Raw genomic sequence first — 27148 nt, 5'->3', positions numbered from 1 at the left:
AACGCATTTATTTGTGCAATAAGTTGTTTGCAGTTTATTCTCTCCTACTATACTGACACCCCCTCTGAAGGCAATAAGAGCTGTCTGCTTTCTTGCTTTACCCCCAGCTCCTAGCTCAACATCTGGCTTACAGGGGATGCTCAGGAATGCTTGTTGACTAAGAGACTAGGTCTTAATTGTTCCCACCACACAAAATAAATGATAATTATGCAACACAATAGAAATGTAGCTAACACTACAGTTGTAATCCTATTGCAATATACAAATGTATCAAATCAACACCTTGCATACCTTAAACTTACAATGTTTATATCAATTATATCTCAACAGAAATAAATTTCTTAAAATACAGAAACTTATGTGAAACAAATTCTGTCAAAAGCTAAGGTAATAAAAATCCCAAAACTCCCCCAGGAAATTGGGGGAAGGCAAAAGTTGCCTCTGGGAACAAAACTCCCACTTGTCTGGGATCAGGACACCTGGGTTGGGTTCTGGCTCTGCCACTCACTTGTTATGTGGCCTTGGACAAGTCATTTCCCCTCCCTGGGCCTTTGTTCATTTGTTCATTGTGAAATGTAGAGGTTGGGTGGGTTAAGACCATGGGTTTGGAGGAATATATAACAGTGTGTGTGTGTTTGTGTGTGTGTGTGTGTGTGTGTGTGTGTGTGTGTGTGTGTACACATGCCAGTGCACATGTCCCTAGCAAGAGCATCCATAGTTTTCATAACATTCTCAAAGGAATCTGTGACCTCAAAAGGTTCAGAATCACTAACCAAGATGTTCTTCAACTCTGGGGTATATGATTATATGTAACTAGAGAGACAGAGAGAGAGAGAGAGAGAGAGAGAAAGAAGTAATCCAACCCATGGCAGAGGGGGTTAGATTAAAGAACTTCTAGGGGTATAGGACCCCACAACAGGAATGCAGGGGAGGCTGTAGAACCTGGCCTCCTGGGGAACTCCTGAACTTGACAGGGCTTTGGGCTACTGGTCAGAAGCCAGACCACAGACCCCAGCGCTGGTTTCAGAGAGAGGAGTCAGAAGCAGCCTGGAGTCTCCTCCCCTCTGTTCCTGCCACAACCAACAAGCACTCACTTGTCTTGGGGTACAGCAGAGAGTGAAGAGGTAAGGCTGGCACCTGGAGAAGCCCGCCAGGCCCCTTGGCACCCAGGTCAAAGAGGATTTGGCGGGAATGCTCAGAAAAGGTGCCAAGCCCCACCTTCCTTTCTCCTGAGACTGGCAGGCTAGCATGTGGGATCAAGGGGTTCTCAGAGCATACGGCAATCATGGGGCCCTGAAGAGGTTACCTGAGGGGTACAGGGCCTACATCTCCAGGCTCCAATAATGCAGAGCTGGGGCTCAGAGGATTGGGAGCCTCCAAGCAGAAAGGAAAAGCAGGCCACAAATTCAGGACAGAGAAGGGGACTGGTATGGTCAATAGGGCCTGGGGGGACAAAGCAGGCCCCCAGAGAGAGTAGGGCGGTATGGCCTGAGCAAAGGACAGCCTACTGAGGGGGATGAGTAGGGGCAGCATGGCTAGGGGAAGAGGGTGATATGGCCTAGGAGGGGGAGGGCTGCCAGAGGGGCAAGGAGCAGAGCAGGCTGAGGGCGGAGACAGGTAACATGAGCACAGCCCAAGGACAGCTCGGCCTCTGGAACCTATGGAACAGGGGTGGCAGGGGAGGCATGGTCTGCAGCAGGAATGGTGGCATGTTGGTGGCAGGACTGTCAGTGGCAATGCCCTGGACGGGAGCCCAGATACCTGAGTAGCTTGTAGCCCTGACTCCTGAGCGGGGCCTGGAGCCCAGAAGATGTTTACCCACCACAAAAACCTAACGTAGTAGGAGCCTGGATGCTCTTCCTGGGCCACTAAAGTCTCCTTCGAGTAGCAGTATGAATGGGGGGCTGGCAGAGGGAGAGAGCAGCCCCCCCCCAGAAACAGCATCAGCATCAGTCACTGGAGCCAGAGCCAGGGAGCAGGGCCACGGCAGGGGCCCAGGGCAGAGCTTCAGCCTGCAGATAAAGGGGGGGCAAGCACGGAAGAGTGCCAGACTCTCTCAGGAGGCCACTCGGAAACCAGCTCATCTGCATGCAGACAGACACGCATCCCCATCCCTGTCCCTGTGGCTACCACACACCCACGCACACACACTCCCCTCCCTCTCCCCCTCCCCTCTCCTAGATATCCCACCTCCCAGTCCCTGAATGCCTGTCCCTGTCTCTGCCCACAGGTGGCTCACCTGGCTCCCACCCCACAGCTGGCTGCATGGGGAGCAGAGAAGGTAGGAAGACGGGGAATCCAGGAGACCCACCAGCAGACAAAGTCAGGTCAAAAAGGGTCTGACCACAGACAAAGTCAGGTAAAGGAGGGACTATGAGCTCATTTACCCCTGAAAGCTCTGAGGACAGAGGAAGGTTCATGACGCTCTGAGGCAGAGGAGGAGCCCTGAGGGCCTCTGGAGGGGTTCTACAGTCTGGGGGTTCTGCTGTGCCACCTGCACTCCCTGGACCCTGTGCCCCTTTGCCAGGACTGAGAAGCAGTGGTCTGGGATGCCTCATGACAGCCCCAGGCCTCACCCAGTCCCCAGGGCCCTAAGCTAGACTCAGGCCTCCAAGAGGCACAGCCTGGCTGCCGCCACCTGGTTCTGGCAGCAGCTAGGCCCTATCAAGCCTGTCCCTCACCAGGGTCAGCCATCACGGTAGCCATCGGGGCTACAGCTCACCCTAGCCCACGTCCTGGAGGGGCACCCAGTCAAGTGGGGCAAAGGGGTCATTTTGGCACACACACCTGGCTTCACTGGCTGCCCCAGGGAACGGGGAGAAGGGGGCTGGGATGTGGTCACAGGGTACATTTGGAATCGCCTAAACCCTGTGTGCCCCAAGCAGAATGATGTAAGACACCAGCATAATCCAAACCCCACACAGCAAATAAATCTTAGGAGGCCACAGCTTTCACAGCCACCAAACAGGGAGACAGGCTGGTACTACGCAAAGAGCCTAAAGCAGGGTTATCTAGTCCCTAGTGACCCCAAATACCTCCTCTTTCTCCTCCTTGGAGAAATCTGGTGTCCACACCTATAGGAGGCCTATTGGTTCCCGGACAGATGCTTCATCCACAACAAACACCTGCCTCCTGGAAACAGCCTATCCCCACCCCACCCCTCTGGGTGAGTTCCCCACTGCAAGGTTCCAAGACCTCCCCAGAGCAGAGAATTCAGGGATGAGGGGCCAGATGTCCCACCATCCTCAGGTCAGTTCTTGCTCTAGTGGGGCCCTCCCGGCTCAGAAGCCTCCCTCCCTCCTGGCTGCAGAGCCCTGGTCAGGGACAACAGCCACAGCTGTGGGACAGCCATGGGACACAACAGGACAGACAGCTCAGGAGAAATGACTTCTCAGTGCCTCTCCCCAGCACTCTCAGCCCTGCGCTTCTTAGCTCCTAAACTTCACCTGAACTATTTACCCCTTTAAGGGTCAAGGCCTACATACCCTCCTCTCGAGAGTGTAAGAGACTCAGGTGAGATCTCAGCCTAACCTGCTGCCCTTCCACCTGGTACTGGCCCAACCCGCTCACCTGGGACAACTGCCGACAGGCACTTTCCTGACGTGGCTCCTTACCTGTCTCTGCCCACCACCGGCCCAGACTCGAGGAGTGCTCCCCCCACCGGCCCCCGCAGCGCCCTACCTGCAGCAGCAGCCGGCTTCTCTCGGCGTGGGCCCACCCCCGGGACTCCCAGCCGTCAGCCTGCACCGGGGCCGGGGGACTCCCCGAGGGCTGGGGGCCGCAGGGGGCCCCGGGCTCCAGCGCCTCGCAGCACACCAGGCTCACGGTGCAGCCCATCCGGCCCAGGGCCCGGCGGGCCAGGGCCGGGGGCGGGGACGCGGGCGCCCGGGAAGCCGGCCCGCCCCCGCCCTGGCCACCGCTCGGCCCCAGGCGCCTGCGACGTCGGGAAGGGGGTGGCGACGCCCCCAGCGCGTCCCCGCCCGGAGCCTCCTCGGCCCTCGCCGCCAGGAAGCGGGAGAGTGCGGGGCCTGGCGAGGGGCGGTGACAAGGTCGCCCGGACGCAGCCAGTGACAGAGGGAGACCCAAGGGCGCGGTGGCGCGGGGAGGGGCGGCGGCGGGGTCGGGCTGAGTCTGGGCGAGAGAGAAAGGGACCGACGGCGCGACGGCAGAGGCAGGAAGCAGATAGGGAGAGAGAATATGGGAGAGACGGGGAGACAGGGACACGGGGGACAGGGCGTGGGACTGGGCTTCTGCACAGGGACACCAGGTCCCAGAGAAGGAGACACAGGTGGGGAGTGGCGGCGGGAGGGCAGAGCTGGGCTTGGGTACCGCGTGTGCCACTGTCCGCAGTGGCTCCGGGGTTTGTGAAACATTAGCTGGTCGGTGCCTGCTCCTCTGTTCCCTGCCCCCAGTGCTGACCTTTGGGGCATCCCAACCTAGAAAAACGAGGACCAGGCGGTGGGAAGACCAGTCTCAAGGAGGAAGAGCCCCGCCCAGGTGGGAGCGCCTCAGCAACCCACCTGGCCCATGACTGGGCAGGGCATCTCACCAGGAGTGAGCTCCGGGACAGAGAGGATGGCACTGGTGACCAGCATTCGCAAGCCCCTCAGGAAACTGAAGTGGGGAGGGGAAGGGAGACTTGTGGTGGGACCCTTGTCCTCTCCTCCCCACCTGCACCGCACTTCAACCAAGTGACAGAAAAGACCTAGCAGAGTATCAGGCCGGGGGCATCACAGCCTCTTTGTGCCACCTGGTGGCGTCAAGGGAGAACGACAAGAACGAGTGACGAGAAGGGGAAGGAAATTTGCATCGCAGCAGTTTCCCTACCCTCTGTGATCGCATTGGGCCAACAAGTGAATCTCCCCGCGTCTGCCTGAGGGGAGCAGTACTCCATCTCACCCACTCTGCCCTGGTGCCCTTCACCCTGCCTCTGCCACTTCTGCCAGGTAGCATTTGCTCCTCCCCGCCCAGCAGGGCTTCCCCCTCCAGGGAGCTAGGCTGAGCCTGAATCACTTCCCAGAGGACAAACTCTGGGAAAGGCTTGCTGGGCACCACAGCCGCAAGTGCCGGGCTCAGGCTACAGTGCCCGCTCTCCAAGCAGCCAGGCCTTCCAGGTGAGTAGCAGGGTACCCCTGAGCCAGGCTGGTGGGGGGACTAGAGAAAGGAGTGATGGCAGGAGCCAGGGGCACAGGAGTCCTGGGTGGAGATGAGGGAGAAGAGGAGGCACATCTAGGTGTTCATGGATTTCATAGAGGAGCTGGACTGGAAGGGGCTACAGAGACCCTCAGTGCAGCCTCTTGGTCTACAGGTAGGGAAGCTGAGGGCCAAGAAAGCAAATGATGTGCCCAGGGTCACACAGTGAGTTACTGGCAGTGCCGGGCTGAGGACCCAGGGCTCTTAAGTCCCAGTTCAGTGTTCCCTGAACACATCCCCCCACCGACCCTCCCTCATTCACCTTCATTTCCCTCTCCTGTCCCCTGCACTGTGTCCCACTGCTTCTTCACTCCCACCACTCCCCAAGTTCAATGCCACAGTCTGGGAGGCAGGACGCCTGGGTTCCCCAGCCCATGCCTGGGCTTTACTCCAGGCTCTTTATCCCGGGCCTTCAGGAGCAGCATTCCTCTCTGAGCCTCAGGACCTGTTGGGGGAAAAGCAGGCTGAGATTCCTCTGGGGGAGGGGGACAGGATTAAAGCCAGGTGACCTGCTCTCCCCATGTGCCCAGCATTCTGGCCCTGACTCAGCTCTGGGGCCTCACTTTACTTCTGCCTCCCTCTGCTCAAAGCACACACATTTTCCACTCAGCTGGGGCCCAGGAAAGGATGGATGTCTGTCTCAAGAATGATGACAAGGCTCTGGCAAGGCTCTCTGTGGGGGAGAGAGGTGACATTCCCTTAGCCCAGTGCCCACATGGCATAAGCATTTATAAGGCTACTCACGTCAAGTTGGGGCCAAGAACATGGGCCCTGTGGGCACACAGACTTGAGTTCAAATTCTAGCTTTACCACTTACAGCTTTGCAACACTGGGTAAAAGACTTACCCTCTCTGAGCTTCCCTGTGGCCTTGTATAAAATGAAGTCAATAACCTCCTAGGATTATTGTGGGAACTGGAAGAAGGATGTCAGGTATATGGCACAGTGCTGGGTACCCAGAAATAGCTCCATAAGTGGGGACCACACCATCCCATTTTCACACTGACCTACAAGAAAAGGCTGGGTTTTTATCTTCCCAGTAAACTTTCTCTGTGACCCTGGAGTGGTCACATGCTTTCTCTTGGCTCTTCTCTTCCCTCATATAAGGGGAGATTGGGCAGCTGAACCCAGCGGCTCCTCTGTGCGCTGACCTTTCAGAGCCAAACAAGGAATCACATCATTTTCAAATATTCATGGCAGAAGAGGGGGCCAGCCTCAAGGTTACCAGGGACCTGAAAGGTGAGTGTGTCCCGAGAGATTTTCTGAGACTTCCTTGGGGGAGTAGTGAGGGGCCTTAGGAGCCTCTCCCTCAGAAACCCCACTGCCTGGGGCCTGCTGTCCCCCATCCTCCCACAGCTGCCATCTCGGCCATCCTCCAGCGCTATGGGGGTGGGCAGCAGCCAGTGACAGATGCCAGTGCGGAGCTGCACAGACTCTGTGGGTGCCTGGAGCTGCTGCTACAGGTGGGCCTCCCTCTCCTCTCCTCTCCCCTCCCCAGGCCCAAATAACCCGAGAACTTGCCCAGATGCTGCTGGAAGAGCCACTGCCTCCTCTGTTACCAGCACAATAAGAGCCAGCAAGTCCTTCCTGACACCTAACCTCACTCCCAGAGGTTGTCACTGCCGCCTCTGGGAAGTGAGGTGGGGCAGGGTGGTGCAGCTGGGCAACCAAGCTGGTCTGAAGACAAATGTTTCAGAGGATGTCCTAGGGCTGGCCCTTTTGCTGCTGCTTAGAGCCCCAGTCATCACTACTACTAGCTTTTATTGAGTATTTACTATGTGCCAAGTTAAGCCCTTCACATGACCCCACCTTATGTAATTCTCATTCAAACCCCCTGAGGTGTTTGACTACCTTTCTTCCTCCCACATCCACACCTTTACCCTTCCTATGTCTGTGTGTGTGTGTCCGTGTGTGGCATGTGTGTCCATGAGGTTTGTGCATATGTAGTGTATGTATGTTCTGTGCATGTGTGAACCTCCCGCCACTCTGCTCATTTATTGCTCTCCAGTCACACTGGCCTCCTTGATCTTCCTGAAACACACCAGGAATGCGCCTACCTCAGGGTCTTTGCACTTGCTATTCCCTCTACCTGGAATGCTCTTCTCCCAGAACTCTGGACAGCACAACTTCTCATTTTCTTCAGATCTGGACTTGAACAGTACCTCCTCAGTGAGGCTTTCTCTCAACCCTAATCTAAAGTGTTAAAACACACACACACACACACACACACACACACACACACATCTCACACACAAGCCACATACACACATACATGTACACACCATACACTTTCTATTCCCTTTCTGTTTCTATATCCCTTTTCTCCTTAGCAGTTTCAGCACTATTGAATGTACTATGTTTTACTTACTCAATTTATTCATTGTCTGCCTCTGCTACCAAGATGTAAGCAGATGAGGTCAGTTTTGTTCAGTGCTGTATCCCCAGGGCATAGAAAGAGAGCCAGCACATAGTAAGAGTCAATAAGCATTTCTGGAATAAATGAACGCATGAGAACACTGAAGGCTCAGAGAGGTCAAGCAGCTTGCTCCTAGTCACAGAGCCAGGAAGGGCAACACCAGGTGCTGAAACTAGGTCTGTCTGCACGAGCCTTTTCCCCTCTACCATGTGACCGCTTGGCATGCTGAAATACGAAGTGGGTTTAGAGAGGAAACATTTCTACACTTTTCTTTCCCTCGTCTTGCTCCCAGTTTGACCAGAAAGAGCAGAAGAGCTTCCTGAGGCCTCAGAAGACTTACTGGGACTTCCTCTGCACTGCCCTGTGGCAGCAGCGGGGGGACACAGAGCTGGTCCGATTCGTCCACTCACAGGACAAGGTGTCCAGAGCCAAGTGGTGGGGAGGCTGGCTTCAGCATGATGAGACCCTGGCACCAGGCCTTTGGTGGGGATGGCTTGGGGCAGGGAGACACAGGCCTGCCCGAAGCCCTTCCTCTTCCTCATCCATCCCTGCGGGCCCTCACCTGGTCCTCACCTCTTAGCCCTGCCATCAGCACCTGCCCAGCCACCTCTTTCCTCCCATAGGCCCAAATCCCATGACACCCCTTCTCATCGACCGCTCGTTCTCATCTTCTCTCTCTGCACTGGCTGAGTTCCCTCTGTCCTACAACCTCTCCCCTTTTTGCCCCTGTGCACCCTGCAGTTGAAGACCCCACTGGGAAGAGGCCGGGCTTTTATCCGATTCTGCCTTGTCCAGGGACAGCTGGCTGAGTCCCTGCAGCTCTGCCTCCTGAACCCAGAGCTGACCAGGTGGGCTGTTGAGACACACTCCTACTGATACCATCTGAGCCCACTGTCCCCCCTTGTGAAAGACCCCTCTTTACCCCCAAAATGGATGGCTTAATATTTAGGATGACTAAAATGACAGTCATGAAGTAAAAGTCAAAGAAAGGGCAGACGGGAGGTTAGAACCCAGCAGTCCTGTTAGCACCATGATGCTTGGGCCTCCTGCTCCCCAAGACCACGACCTGCCTGGAGAACCATCCCATTACAGTGTACAGTAGAGGCGGACACTCTGAGGTAGGGGGTGGCAATACCACCTAACCCAAAGGCCGAAGCTACTAATCACTGTTCACACAGGGAATGGTATGGCCCCCAGAGCCCTCTGGTGTGCCCTGAACTCCAGGAAGACCTCCTGGACTCCCTCTACACTCTCAATGGGGTGACCTTCAACTTGGACCTGCAGTGGCCTGACCTGGATGGGGCCTGGCCCATGTTCTCAGAGTGAGTACGTCCAACATGGAAGGAAGCCTCTTTTCAAGGCTTGCTGCCATTTGGCCAGCACCCATCCCCAGCACCCTCCAGGCTCTCTGCCTTAGTGCCATCAGTTCTTCCCTTCTCGGCCCCTGACGCCCTGATTCTCCAGTTCCCTAGCCTTCTGTTTTCCCAGCACAATCTCACAATGTCCCATGATGCTGCATAGGATGCACTCACACTAAAGAATTGTTGGGTGGTTGGGGTAGAGGGCTAGAAGGAGGAAGAGTGGGATGTTGGAATGGGATGTAAGGGTGAATGGAGGGAGGGGTGCATGGACAGATGTAGGCGGGTGCATGTATGAGGGTAGAATATGGGAAGCTGGGAAGGGTGGTGGGATTAATGGGTATTGGAAAGATGGGATATCCTGCAACTGAGGCTCAAGACCACTGCTGGAGAGGGGCTCAGGGTCTCCCTGCCACTTCTACTTTCAGGTCCTGCTGCTCCAATTCCCGCCTGACCCAGGGAAGAAGACCCAGAAAGGCCAAAGATTCATCAAAGCAGGTGCCTCCACCCGACCTCATTCTGAGTTGCCTCTTCTCTGTCTCTGCTGGAACCCTCAGGTTGACAAGTAACTGAGCCCTGACCCAGCTGGACAGAGAGAGAGGCCACTGGGTAGACCTGGGGACCAGGGAGCCACAGGGGAAGAGAAGGCTCCTATTCCTCAGGTGGTGAGGATAATAGAGAGAAAGGGACCACAAGCACCATCTGTGTGAGCCAGTGGCCCAGGGGAGGAGGAGGTGCTGGGGAAGATGACCAGAAGCTTGTAGGAAGGAGAGCAGGGAAACAAACTCTGCTGGACAATTTGTAAACGTTCAGTTCAGGGAGTAATTGAAGAACCAGATCCTTAGGTTCAAATCCCAGCTCTGCCCCTTGCATGGTCCTTGGGCCGGTCGCTCATCCTGCCTTAGAGGGTGGTTGTGCACATGCATGGGGACAGCCCATGTGCAGCACACAGCAAGGGTCCCAACTATCTGCTCGGTAAGTGGTAGCTTGTGGTTATCATTCCACAAGCTCACTGTGCACACCCCACCCTACCCCGTCCAGGCACCAGGCACAGATCCCACAAGCACCCAGTCTCTGACCTGCAGGAGGAACACATGGCACACACCTGTTAAGTGTAGTAATGCAGAATGCACAGGACAGCAGGAGAGCTCAGAGAAGCCTTCCTGAGAGTGACTCTTACCTGGCATTTGGTCTCTGTAATCTTTCACCACAGCCCTGCAAGGCAGGTATTGCCATTCCCATTTTACAGACAAGAAAACTGAAATGCAAAACGTCAAGTTCAGGGGGCAGGAACAGAGGATAGAGTGGGAAGAACTTAAGGGACTTCAGACCAATGCAGAAGACGAGGTGAAGGAGGGAGAGGATGTGGGCTGAGACAAGGTAGGAAAGGGCATTGAGAAGTCTACTGCTCCCTGACCAGATCAGAACTTGGGCCTCAATTCCCTGGGCTTATAGTAACATTCAGATTCCTGGGCCCGGACCCAGACCTACTGAACCCCCATTTCCAGCAGGAGGGCCCTAGAAGCCACATATTTAGCAAGCCCATTGGATTAGGGCTACAGCCTCTCCCATGTACCAGGTGGGTGTGTTGGTGCTGAGAGCAATAGTGGTTTGGGGGGACTTTTCTGCAGATCTCAGCCACATCTGGAGGCCCCACAGGAGTCCAGCCAGAGGAGCCACATGCCAGCCAAGCTGGCTGTCTGCAAGATGCACGCAGGGAAGACTGGTCAGCTGGACTCCCTACGTCCCAGCAACACAACCATCCTCCTCCCTCTTTGGGAAAGAAGAGAGAAGATCCCAGGAACCTCAGGCCCTCCCAGAGCATGTGGGAGTCAGAGGGGGAGGAGCTTCAGCAAGACCAGAAGGGAGCCCCAAGGACTGGAGTCTCCCTGGAGAACTCAACACTCAGCTTCCAGGGGCAGGGCGAGGGAACCAAAGGGGCTCTGAGGGAGATAGAGGCAGAAGCTGAGGGCAGAGGGGCTCTGCCAGGTGCAGAGGGTCAGAGAACAACAGCAGGGGCTCACGAAGGGGAAGCAGAATGGGGTCATGTCCATACACTGCTAGCCCCCAGCCCCAAAGAGATGATAATGGACACAATGTCAAGGAACAGGCAGGGGTGGGGAATGCCTCACATTCCAAGGGAGCCCCAGGTCCTCCGGGGCCTGGGAGCAAAGGAAGGCTGCACCACAGAGAAGCTACAAGAGCAAGGAGTGACCAGTGTGACCGGAAGGGAGGAGCAAGCAGAAGTGGCCTTGAAGGATGTGGTCAAGGTGAGAGCACTTGAGCTCTGTACCTGTCTATTCTTCTCTCTCCAACCTAGCCCCTCTTTACCCCCAAAATGGATGGTTTAATATTTAATGGATGGGGGTAAAGATGGGGACTTCACTGGTAAGCTGGGGGCCATTCCAGCCCACAGACCAATTTTATTGGTCTGCACAGCATTATTATTTGAGGATACCCTTTTGAAAGCCATGTATTGTTCAGTTGACCACTGTCCCCACCTCTCCCTATTGCCTCGCACCAGGCCCACTTTATTCAATACTACCTGCCTATCCCCTGTAGGCACTCGAGTTTGAGATCCCTTCCCAACTGTCCTTTGGGGCAGTCACTTGTTCTCAAGTCTACAGCCCTCATGATCTACAGATTTCTGCCCAATGTCAAGTTCGACTGTTGCAGATCCCACTTAGTTACTCTTCTTGTAGATGTTTTCCCAGGGATTGTTTTCAAGCCTTGTCTCAGCCTCCTCTGTAGCCAGAGTCTTCATATCCTTGAGCTTTGTAACTTCCCTCTTTCAGTGAAAAAAATGGGGGCTCCAGTTCCCAGTCCTTCCCTCCCCCCTGGGGACATCCCCCATGGCCTGGGGTCTCATGGGATGTTTGTCAGGTCAGACCCAGGCTGCCATCTCTGCCTTCCTCTAGCACCTTCTCTTTCCCTTCCCTTTATCCTCCCCAAAGAGCCTTAGACAAGGGCTCTGGAAGACCAAGGAGCAGGCCCAGCACCAGGAGCAGCTGTTGAAGGAGCAGGAATGGCTGCTGAAGACACTGCAGGAACAGCTCAGCAGGTAACCTTGGCAACCACCAGCACAGAGGGGCACAGAGACCTGGAGGGGGCAGGAAAGGAGGCGCTCCCTGGCTCCTGCTTGCATTCAGGTCAGTAAGCTCCACGGAGGCCCTCCCATGCACAGACCCTGTGCTGGGCACAACTCTGGGATGTTGAGGCAGGCAGGGCATTGTTCCTGTTCTCAAGGAGCTCCCACCCTATCCTCTTCTCCCCTCCCCCTTGCTGGAGAGGTCCTGTCCCTCCCGTGCCCCCTACACTCACCTTTCCCCTTCCTGCTGCCCCTTCCCACCACTCCTCTCTTTCCCACCTCCCTGCCTCACCACACTCCTGCCCTACTCTCTCCCTCAGTCCCCATCTCTTCCTCTGCTGTCTGTCTCTCCATCTCCTGTTCTCTGTTGCAATCTCTTTCCCACCCTCTTGATAATCATAATCATAACTGTCATTTACTGAGCACCTACTATGTCCCAGCCCTGCTTTAAGTGCTACATTATAACCCCATTATGAGACAGGTTTTCTAAGGGTCCCCACTGTAGAGATAAGGAAGCCAAGGCTCAAAGACAGTACACAATTCACCCGACGTCAGCCGGTGGGTAGAGGAGCTGAGATCCAAACTGGCAGCAAACTCCAGATCCAGTGGGCTTAAACACTGGCCCACAGCCAATGCCTTGCGTGCCTGTATTTCATATGCCTGTCTTTCCCCTCAGCCTCTGTCACCATCCAGAATGTCCACCTTCCTGTCACCACATTAACCTCAGCAGCCCAGACCATGCTGTCTCAGCATCTGCCTTTCCCCCTCACTTGCTCAGTGTCTCTGTTTTCCCTTCGTAGTTTGTTTCTTCAAATATCTCCACCCTGCAAAGATCTCCTTGGTCTGACTCAGGCTTTCCGCATCTCTCTCCCTTGGTCCCTGCGGGCCTCAGTCTGCCACATATCTCCCACGCAGCTGACATCTGCCCTCGGCCCAGAAGGCACCAGGCTGCCCCCCAGCGGACCCTGAATAGCTGTGATTCAGACTGAATCACAGGGCAGTTTACTGACTGTCTGCTTAACAGACTGAGAGATGCAGAAATCAACCCAAAGAACCCCTGGGGCTCTGCCCACCAGACACTCAGCTGAACCTGGCAGTTTAGTCCGCAAAGATTCCCATGATTCAGGCCCTACATGAATACAGGGGCCCCAAGGGCCAACTCTGGGGACCAAGCCAGGCTGCAGGGAGCCTCTGAGAGGCCCCCACTGCTCCCTGAAGCTGGGGGAGCCCCTACCTCACAGACCACTCTTTGGCCACCTGTCATCCCAACTCTCACTCCATAAACACTCAAGAGTCCCTGCTCTGTTCCAGGCCTGTTCTATGTGCCGAAAATCCTATGGTGGACAAAACAGACAAGCTCACATTCTAGTGGGGGAGGCAGTCGACAAATAAGATAAGCAATAAGATACATAGAATGTCAGATTGTGATAAGCTCTAAAGAGGAAAAAAAGCAGGAAAGGCGAATAAATAGAAATAAAGAAATAGTAATGGGAAGTGATATTAATGAAGGTGGCGAGACCACGGAAGTGATGTTCGAGTAAAAACCTGAAGGAAGGAAGGGCTGATCCATTGGCTGTGCGGTGGAAGAATGTTCCAGGCAGAGGGAACAGCAAGAGCAAAGGCCGAGTTAGGAGTGGGCATGGCAGGTTCTAGGAATATCAGAGAAGCATTACGGCCCCAGTGGTGTGAAAGAGGGAGAGGATATAGAGAAAGGTCAGGCAGTTCATGGGAGACCCTAGTAGGTCATCAAAGGACCTTGGTTTTGGCTAGGAATTAGATGGGAACAACTGAGAGTTCTGAGCAGAGGAAGGATATGATGTGACTATTTTAATGTTAAAAATATGTTTCTCTTTTTTCAAAACAATTCAGTGGTTTGTAGTATATTCATAAGGTTATGCATTGAACACCACAATCAATTTTAGAACATTTTCATCAGCCCAAAAAGAAACCCTGTACCCGCTCCCAGTCACTACCCATTCGCTCCCCATGTCCCCAAACCACTAACCTGCTTTCTGTCTCTGTAGGCATGCCTCTTCTGGACTGACCTGTGTTCTCAAGGGCTCACGCCTGCTGCTCTGTGAAGCTAGTCTGTAGGAAAGCTAGTTTGCAAGCAGAAAGACAGATGAGGAGTGGGAGGGCGATGGTGCCTGGAATGTGCTGGCGGTGGTGGAGGTGCAGAGAAGCTGCTGGATGTTGGATCAGCTGTGAGGTCGGGCTTCCCAAGGGACTGAATGTAGGGTGTGAGAGGACAGAAGTCGAGAATAACTGGTGGTTTCTGGCCTGGATAGCTAGAGTCACTGGTTACAGTCTGCTGTGGCAAAGCAGCCTTTGTGGGGAAAGTTCAGCTGAGTTGTGAGCAGGTACTGTGTGAGACACCTGTTAGAGACCCCAGTGAAGCTGCTGGGCAGGCAGCTAAGCTGGAGCTCAGGAGGGAGGTGTGGCTAGGGGTTCTATGGGAGAGACATGGGGACGCCGATGGAGAATACCTGAAGCTCGTAGGCTAGGCAGGAGATGTGCTTCTCTGCCTCCTGGGGTCCAGGGAACTTAGGACAAAACACCGCATTCCTGGGAAAAGGGGCCATGGGCATCAAGCTGGTGACAGCTATCTTACCACCAGAGAATGGAAGTGCCACGGGGGCCCGTCAGTCCAGCAACAATATGTATTGTGCCTCTACTACGGCCAATGAGCTGGAGGGACAGCAGTGAACAGCACAGGCCGTGTCCACTGTCACAGACCTGGGGAGACAGATAGTACGTCATCAAGTAGAAATATGATGTCAGGTAGTCAGAGGCTCTGTGGGGGAAAATCAAGCCAGGAAAAGGGATAGAAAGAGACAGGAGAGTCTTCTAGATTTAGAGTCACAGAAGCCTCTGCCGAGGAGATGACATCTGAGCAGAAACTCCAGGAAAAACCAGTCTGTGCTAATACCTCAGGAGAAATGGTCCAGGCAAGGGGTACCAGCAAATGCAACCACCCAGAGAAAGTGTGCAGGGGACAGCAGGCCTCAGTGGATGCAGCAGGAGGACTCCCACTTGCTGTAGGAGGCCAAAGCAGAGTCTTGGGCCAGGGGTCTCAGGGTGTGACTTAGGTTTTTAAAGGATCATCTGGCTGTGGTGTGGAAAATGGACTGAAGGTGGGTGGAGGGCAGCCCATGGGTGCAGAGCACCAGGCTAGATGCACAGGGACGACAGGGCAGACCATCCAGGTAACAGCCTCCAGCAGAGCAACAGGGCTTATGAAAATATACTTGGAACTGAGCTTTGGGGCTTCCAGGACCCACTTCCCAGGCTGTGGCCCTGGGAAACTGGCCTCAGGTCTCTGATTTGCAAAAGGAGACAGTCAAGTCTCTAAAGTCCCTCTTTCTACTCCTATGCTCTCTGAGACCACCAGATTTCTTTCCTCTGCCTTCTGGGTAAGACCTCAAAGCAAAAGTGATTAGGACAGGTGTGATTGGAAGAAGACCTCAGATGGGGACTTAGACAAACATCATGGTAGCACTGAGCTTCTTTGAGACATGCCAGGGGCTCAGGATCATCCTTTGCTCCCACCTGCTGCCCACTCAGTACTGATACCACACATCACTGGTGGTCCTGTAGGGTTCTGCAAGGACAAAGATATGGGGGGGCAAAAAGAGTTTAGATCTGGACAGATCTCCATCTGGAGTTCTGCTCCTTCCACTTATCAAGCTGTGTGACACTGGACAAGTGTTACTCCCTCTCAGAAGTGCTACTTTCTCTCCTATAAAATGATGATCATATTGAAATATATGAATATATGAAATATATGAAAACTAAATGAAACAAGGTGATAAGGCACTAAGCTCAGTGCCTGGCATGTAGTAAGTGCTCAGTAGACTTTATTTCCTTCCATGTCCCCTCCTGCACTAGGAGTGTCTGTCACCCTCTGCTTAAATACTTCACTGGCTTCCCATTGCGAGACTAAAGTCTGCTCCCCATGGGGCCACAGAGGGATAGACCAGGCCCCACTACTTCCCACCTCATCTCCTGTCCTCCCCACCCCCTGCCCTTCTCAGTATCCTGGCTTCACCAGCTTCTTTCAGTTCCTCAAACAAGCCAAGTTCTCTCCAACTTGCAGAACTTTGCATGTGCCCTTTACTAACTTTTCATCTTTGAGACCTACTTAAAAGTCACCTTGTCTAAGAAGCCTTCCCTGACACCTCTCCAGTCTCTCTCAGCCCCCTATTTATCTCTGTCTTACACTTAGTTTAATAATTGTGTTGGTTTATCACTTGCTTTGACCACTGCCCCAAACACAGAATAAGCTCCACCTGGAGCCATAGGCACTGCTCCATTCCGAGCACCTGAAACAGCATTGGCACACAGAAGGTGCTTAATAAACATTTCCTACCACCACAAAGACACTCACTAACCACAGCAGTCACATGAGGGCCTGCAGGGCCACACCAATAGCCCTGGGATCCGTGGGCAAGTAAACTAGCTCAGGAGAATGAAATACCAATACTACAAAATGAGGAGACTGGAGCCCAGAGTGTTCATTAAAGGTCAACACATGGACCAGATCCAATGCTGAGCACAAGAACACTCTTTCTCAAGGCTGTAAGAACTGGCCTTTCTGCAATTTCAGTGGTTATCTGTTGTTGGCCTGCTTTTACAGCCCTCCTAGTTTTCTTCCCTGCTGCATGCCACATGGCAGCATTTAAAAAAATAACCCAATTCATTGTCAAGCCTCTTGCAAGCCTCTTCCCCTTAAATGCACTCAAGCCCAGTGTATGGGCACAAACACACATAACCTGAGGTCACAGGATGTGTGCCCACCATTGCAGCACTCACCCCTCTGAGTGAGGGCCTAAGAGACTGGGGCCTGAGGCTGGGTCCTTTTTATTTCCAGTCTAGTAGACTTCTTGGAACCTTCTAGAAGCCACTAAAGACAAAAAGAAGAAACAAGAATACAGCTGAGGAAGTTCCAAGCCCAAAATTAAACAGAAATTTAAGAAAGCCATCTGTTTAACATTCTTTTTTTATTGAAAAGACAATGTAACAATTTTTCAAATATTTTAAAGCCAAAAAGTTACCCCAAATCCTACTCCACTTACCCTTTCTCCCACAAGCACCCCAATTGTCTGAGCCAGGCCCAGCCCAACCAGCCTGGGTTCCCAGACACCCACCTTCCCTCCAGAGAGCTGTCATGACTATGCATATGCCTTTCAAGGAAATTACATTTTAAAATATAAATATTTTTTAAAAGGGAAAGAAAAGAAAAAGAAATAAAACACATGGAAATGTTGGCTCATCTCCTCTAAAGGTATACATGAGGCTACACCTTTTATGAATGGTTGGTAATGAGTCAGCCTCTAGGTATCATGCTGCACACAGTGGTCAGTTTGGGGTGGGGTGTGGTATTTGTATGTGTAGTATGTGGTATGTGTGTATTGTGTTGTGTGTGTTGTGTGGTATGTGTTGTGTGTGTGGTATGTGGCATGGGGGGACTGGGGGATGTGGAGTATGTGTGCCTATGTGAGTGTCTGTGTGGTATGTGTTGTGTGGCATGTATCTACATGTGTGTGTGTCATGTGGACTCCATCTTCAGGAGGACCACCACCTTCCCCCAGGGGCTCCCTGCCAGACAAAGGCCCAGGCTAGCTCAGTCACAGATGCTGAGCTTTCTCCCCTAAGAACTTAGTCTTCCTTCTCACCTAGGTGTCAGGAAGAGAAGGCCCGGCTGCAGGCGGAGCTGGAGCAGAAGCAACAGGAGGCTGAGAGGAGGGATGCCATGTATGAGGAGGAGCTTGGAAGGCAGCGGGACCTCACCCATGCCATGAAGAGGAGGGTGCTGGAACTGATTCAGTAAGGGTGGACACAGTGGGGCAGGAGTGCGGAAGAGGGGTGGTACGGGAAGTAGAGGCTGGGGTTTGAAAACTACATTCTACTAGCAACTATCAAGCAGGGTTCTGGCCCATTTATATATGCCAACTCATTTCCTTCTTTTAGCCACCTGTGCTGTTATTCCCATGTTACAGATGAGGGTCAGAGAGGCTGACTTGGCCACCAAGGACACACAGCATATAGATCACACTAAGTCTTCTGACTCTAAGGCACGCTTCCACCCCAACCCAATCCCACATGTGCATACACCTACTAAGGTTAGGAGAAGGGAAAGAATCCCTTGGGTTGAGAAGGAATTGGGAGAAGAAGGAGGAGATAACCAAGAGGTAATCATATGTCCTGCATCTGACTACCTACTGCACTTCCTCAGACCACTGGGCCTATGGACCTGTCCTGAGTTCCAGAGGCCTGGCTCACCAGGATCAATTCCAAACCAATAAGCTCACTGGGGGACAGAGGAGATGTGGAAAGTCTAGTTTCTGCCCTTCAGTCTAGTGGACAAATAATTCACATGTATGTCATCCTTGTACCCAGTTCAGGAAGTAGGAGAACATCAGGCTCAGGTTCCATTAGAAATGGAAGATCACTGAGGGGTCATCTAGGACTCAATCCTCTTGTACAAAATCCAAGTAACATTAAAGATGAGAAAAGGGGGAACTTAACCTGGGAAGAACAAAGAATTTAAGGAGTGATCTCCAAGGAACTGTCAACTGTGAGGAAGAGCAATATAAAAAACTAGCTATGTTTCTCACAAAAGAATTTAAGGTAGCTAACGATAAGAGACATATATTGATTGTTAAAGAAAAATAAAAGATTTAACAGTAGATGAAAAATATATTCTCCTGGAGTATTAGGGGTAGGGGTAGGGGCAGGGGCAGGGGCAGGGGTAGGGGTAGTGCTGGGGTAGGGGTTCAGGCTAGAGTTAGGATTAGGGTTAGGGGTAGGGTTAGGGGTAGGATTAGGATTAGGGTTAGGGTTAGGGTTAGGGTTAGGATTATGGTTAGAGTTAGGGTTAGGGTTAGGGTTAGCGTTACAGTTAGGGTTAGGGTTAGGGTTAGGGTTAGCGTTACAGTTAGGGTTAGGGTTAGGGTTAGGGGTAGGGGTAGGGGTAGGGTTAGGGTTAGAGGTAGGGGTAGGGGTAGGAGTAGAGTTACGGTTAAAACTTAGCTCTGAGCATCTTGGCAGCAGGATCAAAAAGGGAAAAACAAAGCAAGTTGCCCAATTTTCACTGTCCCTAGGAAATATACCAGTTCTTCAGGACAGACAGATTCTTTTCCTTGTGCTTAAGAAATTCATCACAAGTTCCCATACTATATAACATAATATCCCTTGATGAAGTGCTGTGGGAAATATGTCCTTAAGCTTAACGAAAATAAAAAGCCATAGATTGACTTCTGCATCAAGATGGCAGATTGACCACATATCTACTCTGTATCTGAAATAACACTGAAATGATTGTGAAAGAATAAAACTTACAACTGAAAGTTGGAGGAGCCAACCACAGATGGAGAGATTTCAGCTGATTTCCAGAAGCTAGAAATGGAATGGAGGAGCACATACTAGATTTAGCCAAAGTGAAAACTTCAGTGCCCAGAAACACCAGGAACATACGTGGCAGATGTGAGATGAGGGGCAGAAATCAGGAAAATTAACTGATAAATTCATTAGAAAAATCAGTGTACACCCCCTGCTTTCTGCCTGCCTCTCCAGCTACAGAACACCAACAGTGAGGAGCCAAGCTCCCAGGCAAATTATTGAAAGGTCCGTCTCTATAGAAAGTTAGGTGCACCAAATGAAAGAGCAGTGTATTTCAGCATTTGAGAGTCTGATGTGGCAAGTAGCTCCCTACCCAATCCTCCTACAGGGAAGCTACAAGTCAACCAACCCTTTCCACTACTTGGAGCTCCACCCCAGCTTTTATCACCTCTTTCTTAAACATGAAATGCCAACCATGGATTGCCAGACATTGAGAAGAGTCTAGAACATAAAGAGAAACAAAGATAAATGAAAAGATCCATCTCCCATGAAACAAGATGCTGTAAAAAGTGACCACCAAAAGATGAGGACCATTCTTGGAAATTAAAAATATCACTGAAAATTTTTAAAGTTCACTAGGATTGGGAGAGAAAAATGAGGCAGTGTCTGAAAAAGTAGAATAAAAAGCATACAGAGACAGATCTCTAATTGCAAAGAGATGGAATTAGAGATAGAAGAGAATCAATCCAGGAGTTCCAGTGTCTTCTCCAACTGGCAAGAATTTTTTTTTTAAAAAAAGAGAATAAAATGGAGGAAATTCCCAGATAAAAATGTGAGAGACTTTTCCAGCTCTGATAGACACAGATCTTTAGATTTAAAGACTTCACTGGGTGACCAGCACAAAAAATGAAAGAGTAAAAAAAAAAACACATCCCCATGTATCATTGTGAAATTTCAGTAAAACAAAGATAAGGAGACTATCCTAAAAGACAAGTCACTGATAAAAGTAGAACTCAACAAATGTTAAGAATCAATGGTATAATACTTTCAAGTTCTGAGAAAAGCTGACTTTTTCTAGAATCCTATATCCAGCCAAACTATGGAACAAATGGTGAAGGTGATAGAGAAAAGATATTTGTCAGAAAAGTCAAAGAAAATTAACTTCCCACACAGCCTTCTTAGGAAATTAATTAAGGATGTGCTCCAGAAAAACAAGGAAGTAAGCCAAGAAAGGAGAAGATGTGGAATTCAGGAAACAGTAGAGCTCAGGAGAGAAGAAAAGGGAATTCCCAAGATGATAAGTGGGCAGGCAAGCTCAGGAAGCAGTCAGTCCAGGCTGTAGCGGACTATGGAGAGCCTATTAGGAAAGCCTCTGAGGAGAAAGAGAATCAGTAGAATACCTGACATGATGAAGAATTTGGGGGAAATGGGAATAATTAGGCTCTACTAAAAGCAAGTCACATAAGGGGCAAAGAAAGGCAAGTAGAAAATTCTAGAAAAAGAAAAGGTTTTCAAGAAGGGAAACGTTTAGAACACAGCTCTGCTTGAAGTAATACATTATATACTTAGATAATGTATTGTATTTTATAATATACTATAAATGCTTATATACTGTCTAATAATATAAATACTACTCGTTTATTTTCCGTGTTAGAATCAGCCTGAAGACAAAGCACAGGAAGCAATTATCATTATAGAACCAACATATATGTCACCACCTAAACAAGTATAGAATAGAATCCAATAGAACTTTCTGTGAAGAGGGAAATGTTCCGTATTTGCCCCATCCACTATGGTAGCTACTAGTCACATATAGTGACTGAGTACTTCAGATGTGGCTGGTACAACTAAGGAACTAAAGTTTTTATTTTTTTAGCTTGTTACGTTAAATGCAAATTTAAACAGCCACATGTGGCTGGTGGCTACCACATTAGACCTTGTAGGAATAGATGACAAGTGGGAGGAGGAGAGCTGAAGAGAAATGATGCTGGCCTCATCATAACAGAATGGTAGTCGTAGTCACTACCTATAGTTAAAAGAATGAGTGAAAAATAAATGTGTGAGAATATTCTGTCGAATTATAATAGTAACCAATAGAAGAACCAAAAAGAGGGATTTCGCTGCTTTGGGAGGAAGGAGAAAGAGTTAGTGAAGATAGATGGTAATAAACAAGTTAAATCCTTTGATATTAAGGTAAGGAGCTCTGTAGATGTTCTCTCTTGGTAAGTCAGGAAGGGTATGAGCATATTGCTGAAATATGGAAGTAATATTAAGGAGAAACAGCCAAAAGATGTAAGTGGCTTGCCACTGCACACAGGAAGGAGTGGGGAGGGTGTCTTTGCCTTTTGATGTATTGCCTTTCTCTGTGCTGCTGGGTTTTTAAATCATGTGTATTTATCATTTTGATAAAAATGTAAAACAAGCCACATTCCTAAACATTCTTTTAAAACAATCCTTAAAAGCAAAAGAAGACCAGGGTTTTGCAGGAGCATAAACACACATAATGACAGGACAGTTTGTACTAAGTGCCAAATAAAAGAGAACAGGCATTAGATGCTAAAGCAGTCTGGAGCAAGAAACCTCTGGGGGCATCTGCAATCAGGGAGCGCTCCTTGGAGGAGGTGGAATATGAACAGTTCTTAAATAATGGGTCAAGATTATGCTGGGCAATGGGTACCTGGGTGTCACCACCTTCTCTTAAAGACTGGAGACTCACCCATTTCTTATGTGTGTGTGTGTCTCTCTCACTGTCCCTTCATTTCTCTTCCTCTATCATGTCTCTTTATGTGTCTTTCCATCCTTCTCTGTATTTGTGTCTCTGCCTCTGTCTCTGTCCTTGTTTGTCTCTGCATCTCTTTCCCTGTGTTTTTCTCTCTCCTCCACATTTATCTCCCTATCTACTTCTCTATGTGTCTCTCTCTCTCCCTTTCCAACTCCCTGACTTCCTTTCTCTCTGACTGTCTATCTCCCTGTGTCTCTCTCTCTCCATTTCTGTCTCTGTCTTTCTGCCCTGATATCTCTTGCTCTTTGTCTGTGTGTGTGTGTGTGTGTGTATGTGTGTGTGTGTGTGTGTGTGTGTGTGTATCCCCACCTCCATCTGCCCATCAGAGAGAAGGACGGCCTGTGGAGGAAGGTTCAGCATCTCTCTTCCATGGCCCCTGGGTGCTGTGTCAGCTGTAGCAAGATCTTTGGCCGGCTGTCTCGGCGGTACCCGTGCAGGTAACGGGTCGGGCACAGAACCCTTCCTCTGGGACAGCCCAGTATCCACCAGTCCGCAGCACCCTGCCCATTCCAGGGAAGAGAGGGACCCAGGAACTGGGCCATTATGCAAGGCCACCTAAGGCTGGCCACTCATTTTACTGACACTTAGCAGAGACATGAACGAGAATGGTGGAAAGGGGCAGACAAGGAATGGTGTCTGGAAGATGGGACTGTGTAAACCTTCTGAGAACAGACTGACTAATGGGAAGAGACTTCCTGTACAGAGGGAGCCCCTCCCTTCACCTTCCTCTGGGAACACAATGGCAGGACAAGCAGCAGGAGAGAGGAGAGTGGGCCATCAGGATAGCCCGCCCAGTCAGAGGACTCCAGAGGGGTGAGGCATTGGGACCCTCTTTAGGAAAGGGGAGGCCTCCTGAGACAGACCCAGAGCCATTCTGCTGGGAGGTGAGAAACAGGTGGACTTGCAGATGCTCAAGCCCTGTGACCATGCGCTCCCCCTCTTCACACCTGTGCTCCCCAGGCTCTGCGGAGGCCTGGTTTGCCATGCCTGCTCTGTGGATTACAAGAAGAGAGAGCGCCGCTGCCCCTTCTGTTCCCAAGAAGGAGAAGCACAGGTCCCCTGACAAAGACCCCTCCAGGACTGGCCAACCCACCCCACCCGCCTGGTCGGCTCCCTCCCTTCGGCCCTTCCCAGCCTTCTAGTCTGACCGGTCCTACCTTCTAGAAGCTGGTGATCTAAGGCGGATCTTGTGTGGACAGACTGTGGTGTGGAGAGCAGAAGAAGCCAGGCTGCCAGTCAGGAGACGGGTTCAAGCCCTACATCTACCCACAACGGGCTGGGCAACTTGGACAAAGCCTTCAGCTGTCTGGGCTTTTCCAGTAATGTGAGGGAGTCAGGTGCCGTCCTCTCTAAAGTCCCTTCAGGTTCAGAAAGTTCTTGAACAAAAATAAGCCCCAGTGGTCCCGCTGTTTCTCCCCTACACTCCTTTCTCACCCAGCTCACCCTTCTCGGTGCTCAGGAGAATCCTGTCTGGAGTCTGCTTCCAGATCTGCTTTGCCACGTTTCATTTTTAACAGCTTTCTCAAGATACTATTGCCACATAATACACTTCGCATAAATTTGATGAGCTTTGACTAACACACACCCTTGAAACTATCACCATTGTCAAAATAATAAACACATCCATCAGCCCCAAAGTTTCCTTGTGCCCTCTGTAATTTCCCCCATCCCCCTCCCCTCTCCGCACCCCCAAGCAACCACTTACCTGCTTTCTGTCACTAGAGACTAGTTGGCATTTTCTAGAAGTTTATATCAATGGAATCATATTGCATTTACTCTTTACTGTCTGCCTTCTTTCACTTGGCATAACCTGTTGTGGTTCATCCATGTTGCTTGTATATTAATAGTCCCTTTTTACTGCTGCGTAGTATTCCACAGCATGGATATAGCCCAATTTGTTTACTCATTTACCTGTTGCCTGACATTTCCAATTTAAGGCTATTACAGATAAGTTACTTGTATTCATCTGTGTAGAAATCTTTGGGTAGACATATGCCTTTATTTCTCTTGGGTAAATACCTAAGAATGAAATGGCCACATCATATTGTAGGTGTATTTTAACTTTTAAGAAACTGCTAAGAAATTGTGTATTGTATCCCCCACCAGCAGTGTGGGGGAGTTGCAGTTGCTCCCCAGGGCATCTGCTTTCATGGCAAGAGAGGAGGCACAGACATGAAGTTTGGGCTTCTCTATCCTTCCCTTTCAACTGCGATGGTGACTTGATTGGCCCAAGTTTTGAGTGCCTAGAGGGAGCGGCCAAGTCTAGGTGACTCTTTATTCAGTGCTCTCTCAGCCAGACTTTGAAAAAGATAGTTGATGAGGATTAGTGTAGCCCCATGGCACAAGATCATATCCCCCGACTGCCCAACAAGTCTTACATAAACTGTGTGTCATTCACTCAGCACCCAATTGTGGTACTTGTGAAAGTACTATTTCAGAAGAAGTGTGGGCCCCACTTGGCAACAAGGCCATGAGCTGCCCTCCCTGGGCTCCAGGGCAGACTTTGTGGCCCCAAACAGGCATGCATGCTGCCCCCATCTCCTCTGCCTCACATGGACTGCCAGAGCCTCCAGAGCAGTTGGGCAACACTGTGGCTCTGGCCAGAGCCTGTGGACCTTGTCTTGGGGTCAGGACCGCCCAGAGTTACATCCCATTACCATGGCATGGAGCAAGAGTTTTGCAACAGCAGCTCCTGCCCTGGAGAGCTGGTGAGAACTTCTCCTTAGCAAAGCCTGCAATGAGGTGGGGGCTGGGAATAGAGGTTGCTGGGGGTATAGCAGGGAGAGCTGGAGTTCCTGGAGCGATCAAAGTCATAGAATCACCCCTACCCTGAAGGGCAACAGTCCCTTCGTGGAGGTCAGACCTGCTTAGATTCTTTTATTAGGACAGGGTTCCCATTATAACAGAAGACATCATATTCTAGTAGGAACTCTAACCTGATGAACTAAAGTGGGAGAGGGGACCTAGCAGAAGCCCATGTTCAAAGAGGAAGCAAGATGCTCCCAGACAGGAACTCATCAGAAGGAAATTGTGGCCAGGAATGGGGGCGCTTGAATTTCTCCCCCTGATTGGGAGGGATGGAAGGGCAATGCTAAGGACCAGCCTCTAGCTCAATACTGCCTCCCAAAGAATCCCCACCAAGACCAATGAGGAGCACAAAAGTTCCGCAAGGACATTAGAAAAGCTCATTAGAGCTTGGGGACCCTCTGGCAAAGGGTTCCACAATGGTCACCATAGGCCATCCTGGAGAGTGGCACTGCAAGGGTGCCAGTCCTTCTGCAGTGGCTCCAGGGCACATGTCTAGCACAGCAGCCCCCAAAGGAGCATCTAGGAGATGCCCCCAGTGGACTCCCCCAAATTCCTGGGGAGCCCCTCACAGGAGAATGAAGCCCTGCATGAGCACACAGGGGCTGAACCAATGTAATGTGGGTTATAGCTACTGATGTGACTTCCTTTGTGCTACAGGCTGGGGTGACCTGGGAAATTGGGTGACATCATTATTTCTTTAAATTAGACATCACTTAGATGCTCTATTATACATCAGTTTCCCCAATTTGTTGATTCATTCAGGGCTCAACAAAATTGTATTAAGCACCTAGGATATGCCAAATACTGTGATTGGTTTGGCAATACAGAAATTATATATATATATATCACATATATATACATAAAATGTAATATATAAAATCCCTGCTTTTAAGAACATCACAATGGGGAGGGTGAAGCATCAAAACAGATGATTACAAAACCCTCTATTGGAGCCATGTTAGAGGTAAGTCAAGGGGTACAGAGAGCAGGGGGATGGCCCCCAGACCATGGAGGTGATGACCGGGCTGAATTTAAAAGCAAAAGGAAGCACTGGCTAGACCAAGAGGGTGAGGAAGAGCATTTCTGAAAAAAGGGAAATGCATGACAGGCCCGGGGGTGCGGGTGGGGGAGCCTGACTCTTAACTGGAGTTAAGGGTTCTCAGGCGTATATGGCCTGAAATGAGGCTGGAGACACGCACGGTCAGACGCAGGGGCGCCAGGTGCCTGGGACAGGAGCTGGACTCTACCTGAGGGGACCAGGGGCCTTCGAAGGGTCGTCAGAGGAAAAGCGCATGAACAGATTCACGCTCTGGGAGCCAAGGGGAGGATGGGTCGAGGGAGGAGATGAAGCAGAGATCATTTAAGAGAGGAAGAGGAAGAGAACAGCAGTCACACCAGCGGCACCAGGCACCACTCAAAGCGCCCATTAACAGGCTCACTTCGTCGTAGTGACAACACTATGCAATGTGCGCTCTCATGAGCCCCATTTTACAGCTGGTGAAACTGAGACCTAGCGAGATTATGTAACTTGCCCAAGGTCTACAGTCCAGCTCCTGAATCCACAGCTATCGCCTGACTATTGCCCTAGTTTGGTAGCTAATTGCCTAACATGGTCAGTGAAGGTGGTGAGGCGCGGATAACCAGGAGAGAGGCTAAGGAGATAGCCTCGGTGGAGACGAAGAGCTGGGGGAGGGGAGGGGTGCGCCCGTGTCCAGCGCGGGCAGAAGAACGGGTGAGAGGGCGCTCAGGCGAAGAGCACATGTGTCGGGAAGTTCCATGAGACTGGTTTTCAGCATGAGTTTGCAGCATCTGTGGGACCTCAGGGGAGATTTCAAGAGGTAATTGCACGTAAGAATTTGTACTTAGGAGAGAAGCTGAGAGAAGTTAGGGAACTAAAGGTAAGGAAGACACCAAAAGCTTTTGGGTGGTAACGGAACCCAAGGAAGCAGGTGGGCTGGCCTGGGGAGAGCAGGACCCCTAGGGACATCCATACTTGAGGAATGAACAGAAATAAAGCAATAGAACAAGACTAAGAGAAATAAGAAGAGAATGAGGTCAGTGGATTAAATGACAAGAGATCAAATACAATGGGCGTGAGCAATAATCATTTCACCACAAATAAAGTTACAAAGCACACAACAGGCTGGGCGAAAATATTTTAACG

The 27148-nt window shown here is 51.0% G+C and overlaps 2 protein-coding genes across 6 annotated transcripts in view; one reads left to right on the top strand and one right to left on the bottom strand.

Annotated features, from left to right (window-relative positions):
• Positions 1–3838, bottom strand: part of TNS1 (tensin 1) — a 229600-nt gene extending 225762 nt beyond the window's left edge. For 2 of the 4 annotated variants that reach the window (XM_037015945.2, XM_037015948.2), the window contains exon 1: positions 3682–3838. In XM_037015945.2, the coding sequence (XP_036871840.2) occupies positions 3682–3837 (156 nt within the window). In that variant the 5' untranslated portion in view covers position 3838. The remainder of the gene's footprint in view (positions 1–3681) is intronic. The other 2 variants (XM_037015950.2, XM_073218119.1) reach the window with 2 other exon arrangements.
• Positions 3839–3977: 139 nt separating this feature from the next.
• Positions 3978–24069, top strand: RUFY4 (RUN and FYVE domain containing 4). Of its 2 annotated transcripts, XM_073218123.1 has the most exons (12): positions 3978–5114; positions 6299–6430; positions 6548–6654; positions 7900–8025; positions 8349–8455; positions 8786–8929; positions 9394–9463; positions 10597–11235; positions 11920–12026; positions 17733–17879; positions 22503–22613; positions 23137–24069. In XM_073218123.1, the coding sequence occupies exons 2-12, from the start codon at positions 6385–6387 to the stop codon at positions 23237–23239; spliced, it is 1707 nt and encodes a 568-aa protein (XP_073074224.1). In that variant the 5' UTR covers positions 3978–5114; positions 6299–6384; the 3' UTR covers positions 23240–24069. The 2 variants fall into 2 exon arrangements, with proteins under 2 accessions (XP_073074224.1, XP_017501107.3); XM_017645618.3 differs by lacking the exons at positions 22503–22613; positions 23137–24069 and having other exon boundaries at positions 16924–17879.
• The last annotated feature ends 3079 nt before the right edge of the window (positions 24070–27148 follow it).

The sequence above is a fragment of the Manis javanica genome, chromosome 12 (genome assembly GCF_040802235.1).
Source record: "Manis javanica isolate MJ-LG chromosome 12, MJ_LKY, whole genome shotgun sequence".
Taxonomy (NCBI): domain Eukaryota; kingdom Metazoa; phylum Chordata; class Mammalia; order Pholidota; family Manidae; genus Manis; species Manis javanica.
The sequence above is the reverse complement of the archived record's forward strand: the minus strand, read 5'-3'. Positions and strand labels throughout refer to the sequence as shown.

Coding starts and splice junctions, on each gene's coding strand:
- RUFY4 (XM_073218123.1), top strand. CDS start 6,385: ATGGCAGAAGAGGGGGCCAGCCTCAAGGTTACCAGGGACCTGAAAG. Junction 8,930..9,393: donor GCCTGGCCCATGTTCTCAGA/GTGAGTACGTCC, acceptor TTCTACTTTCAG/GTCCTGCTGCTCCAATTCCC. Junction 22,614..23,136: donor TCTCGGCGGTACCCGTGCAG/GTAACGGGTCGG, acceptor TGTGCTCCCCAG/GCTCTGCGGAGGCCTGGTTT.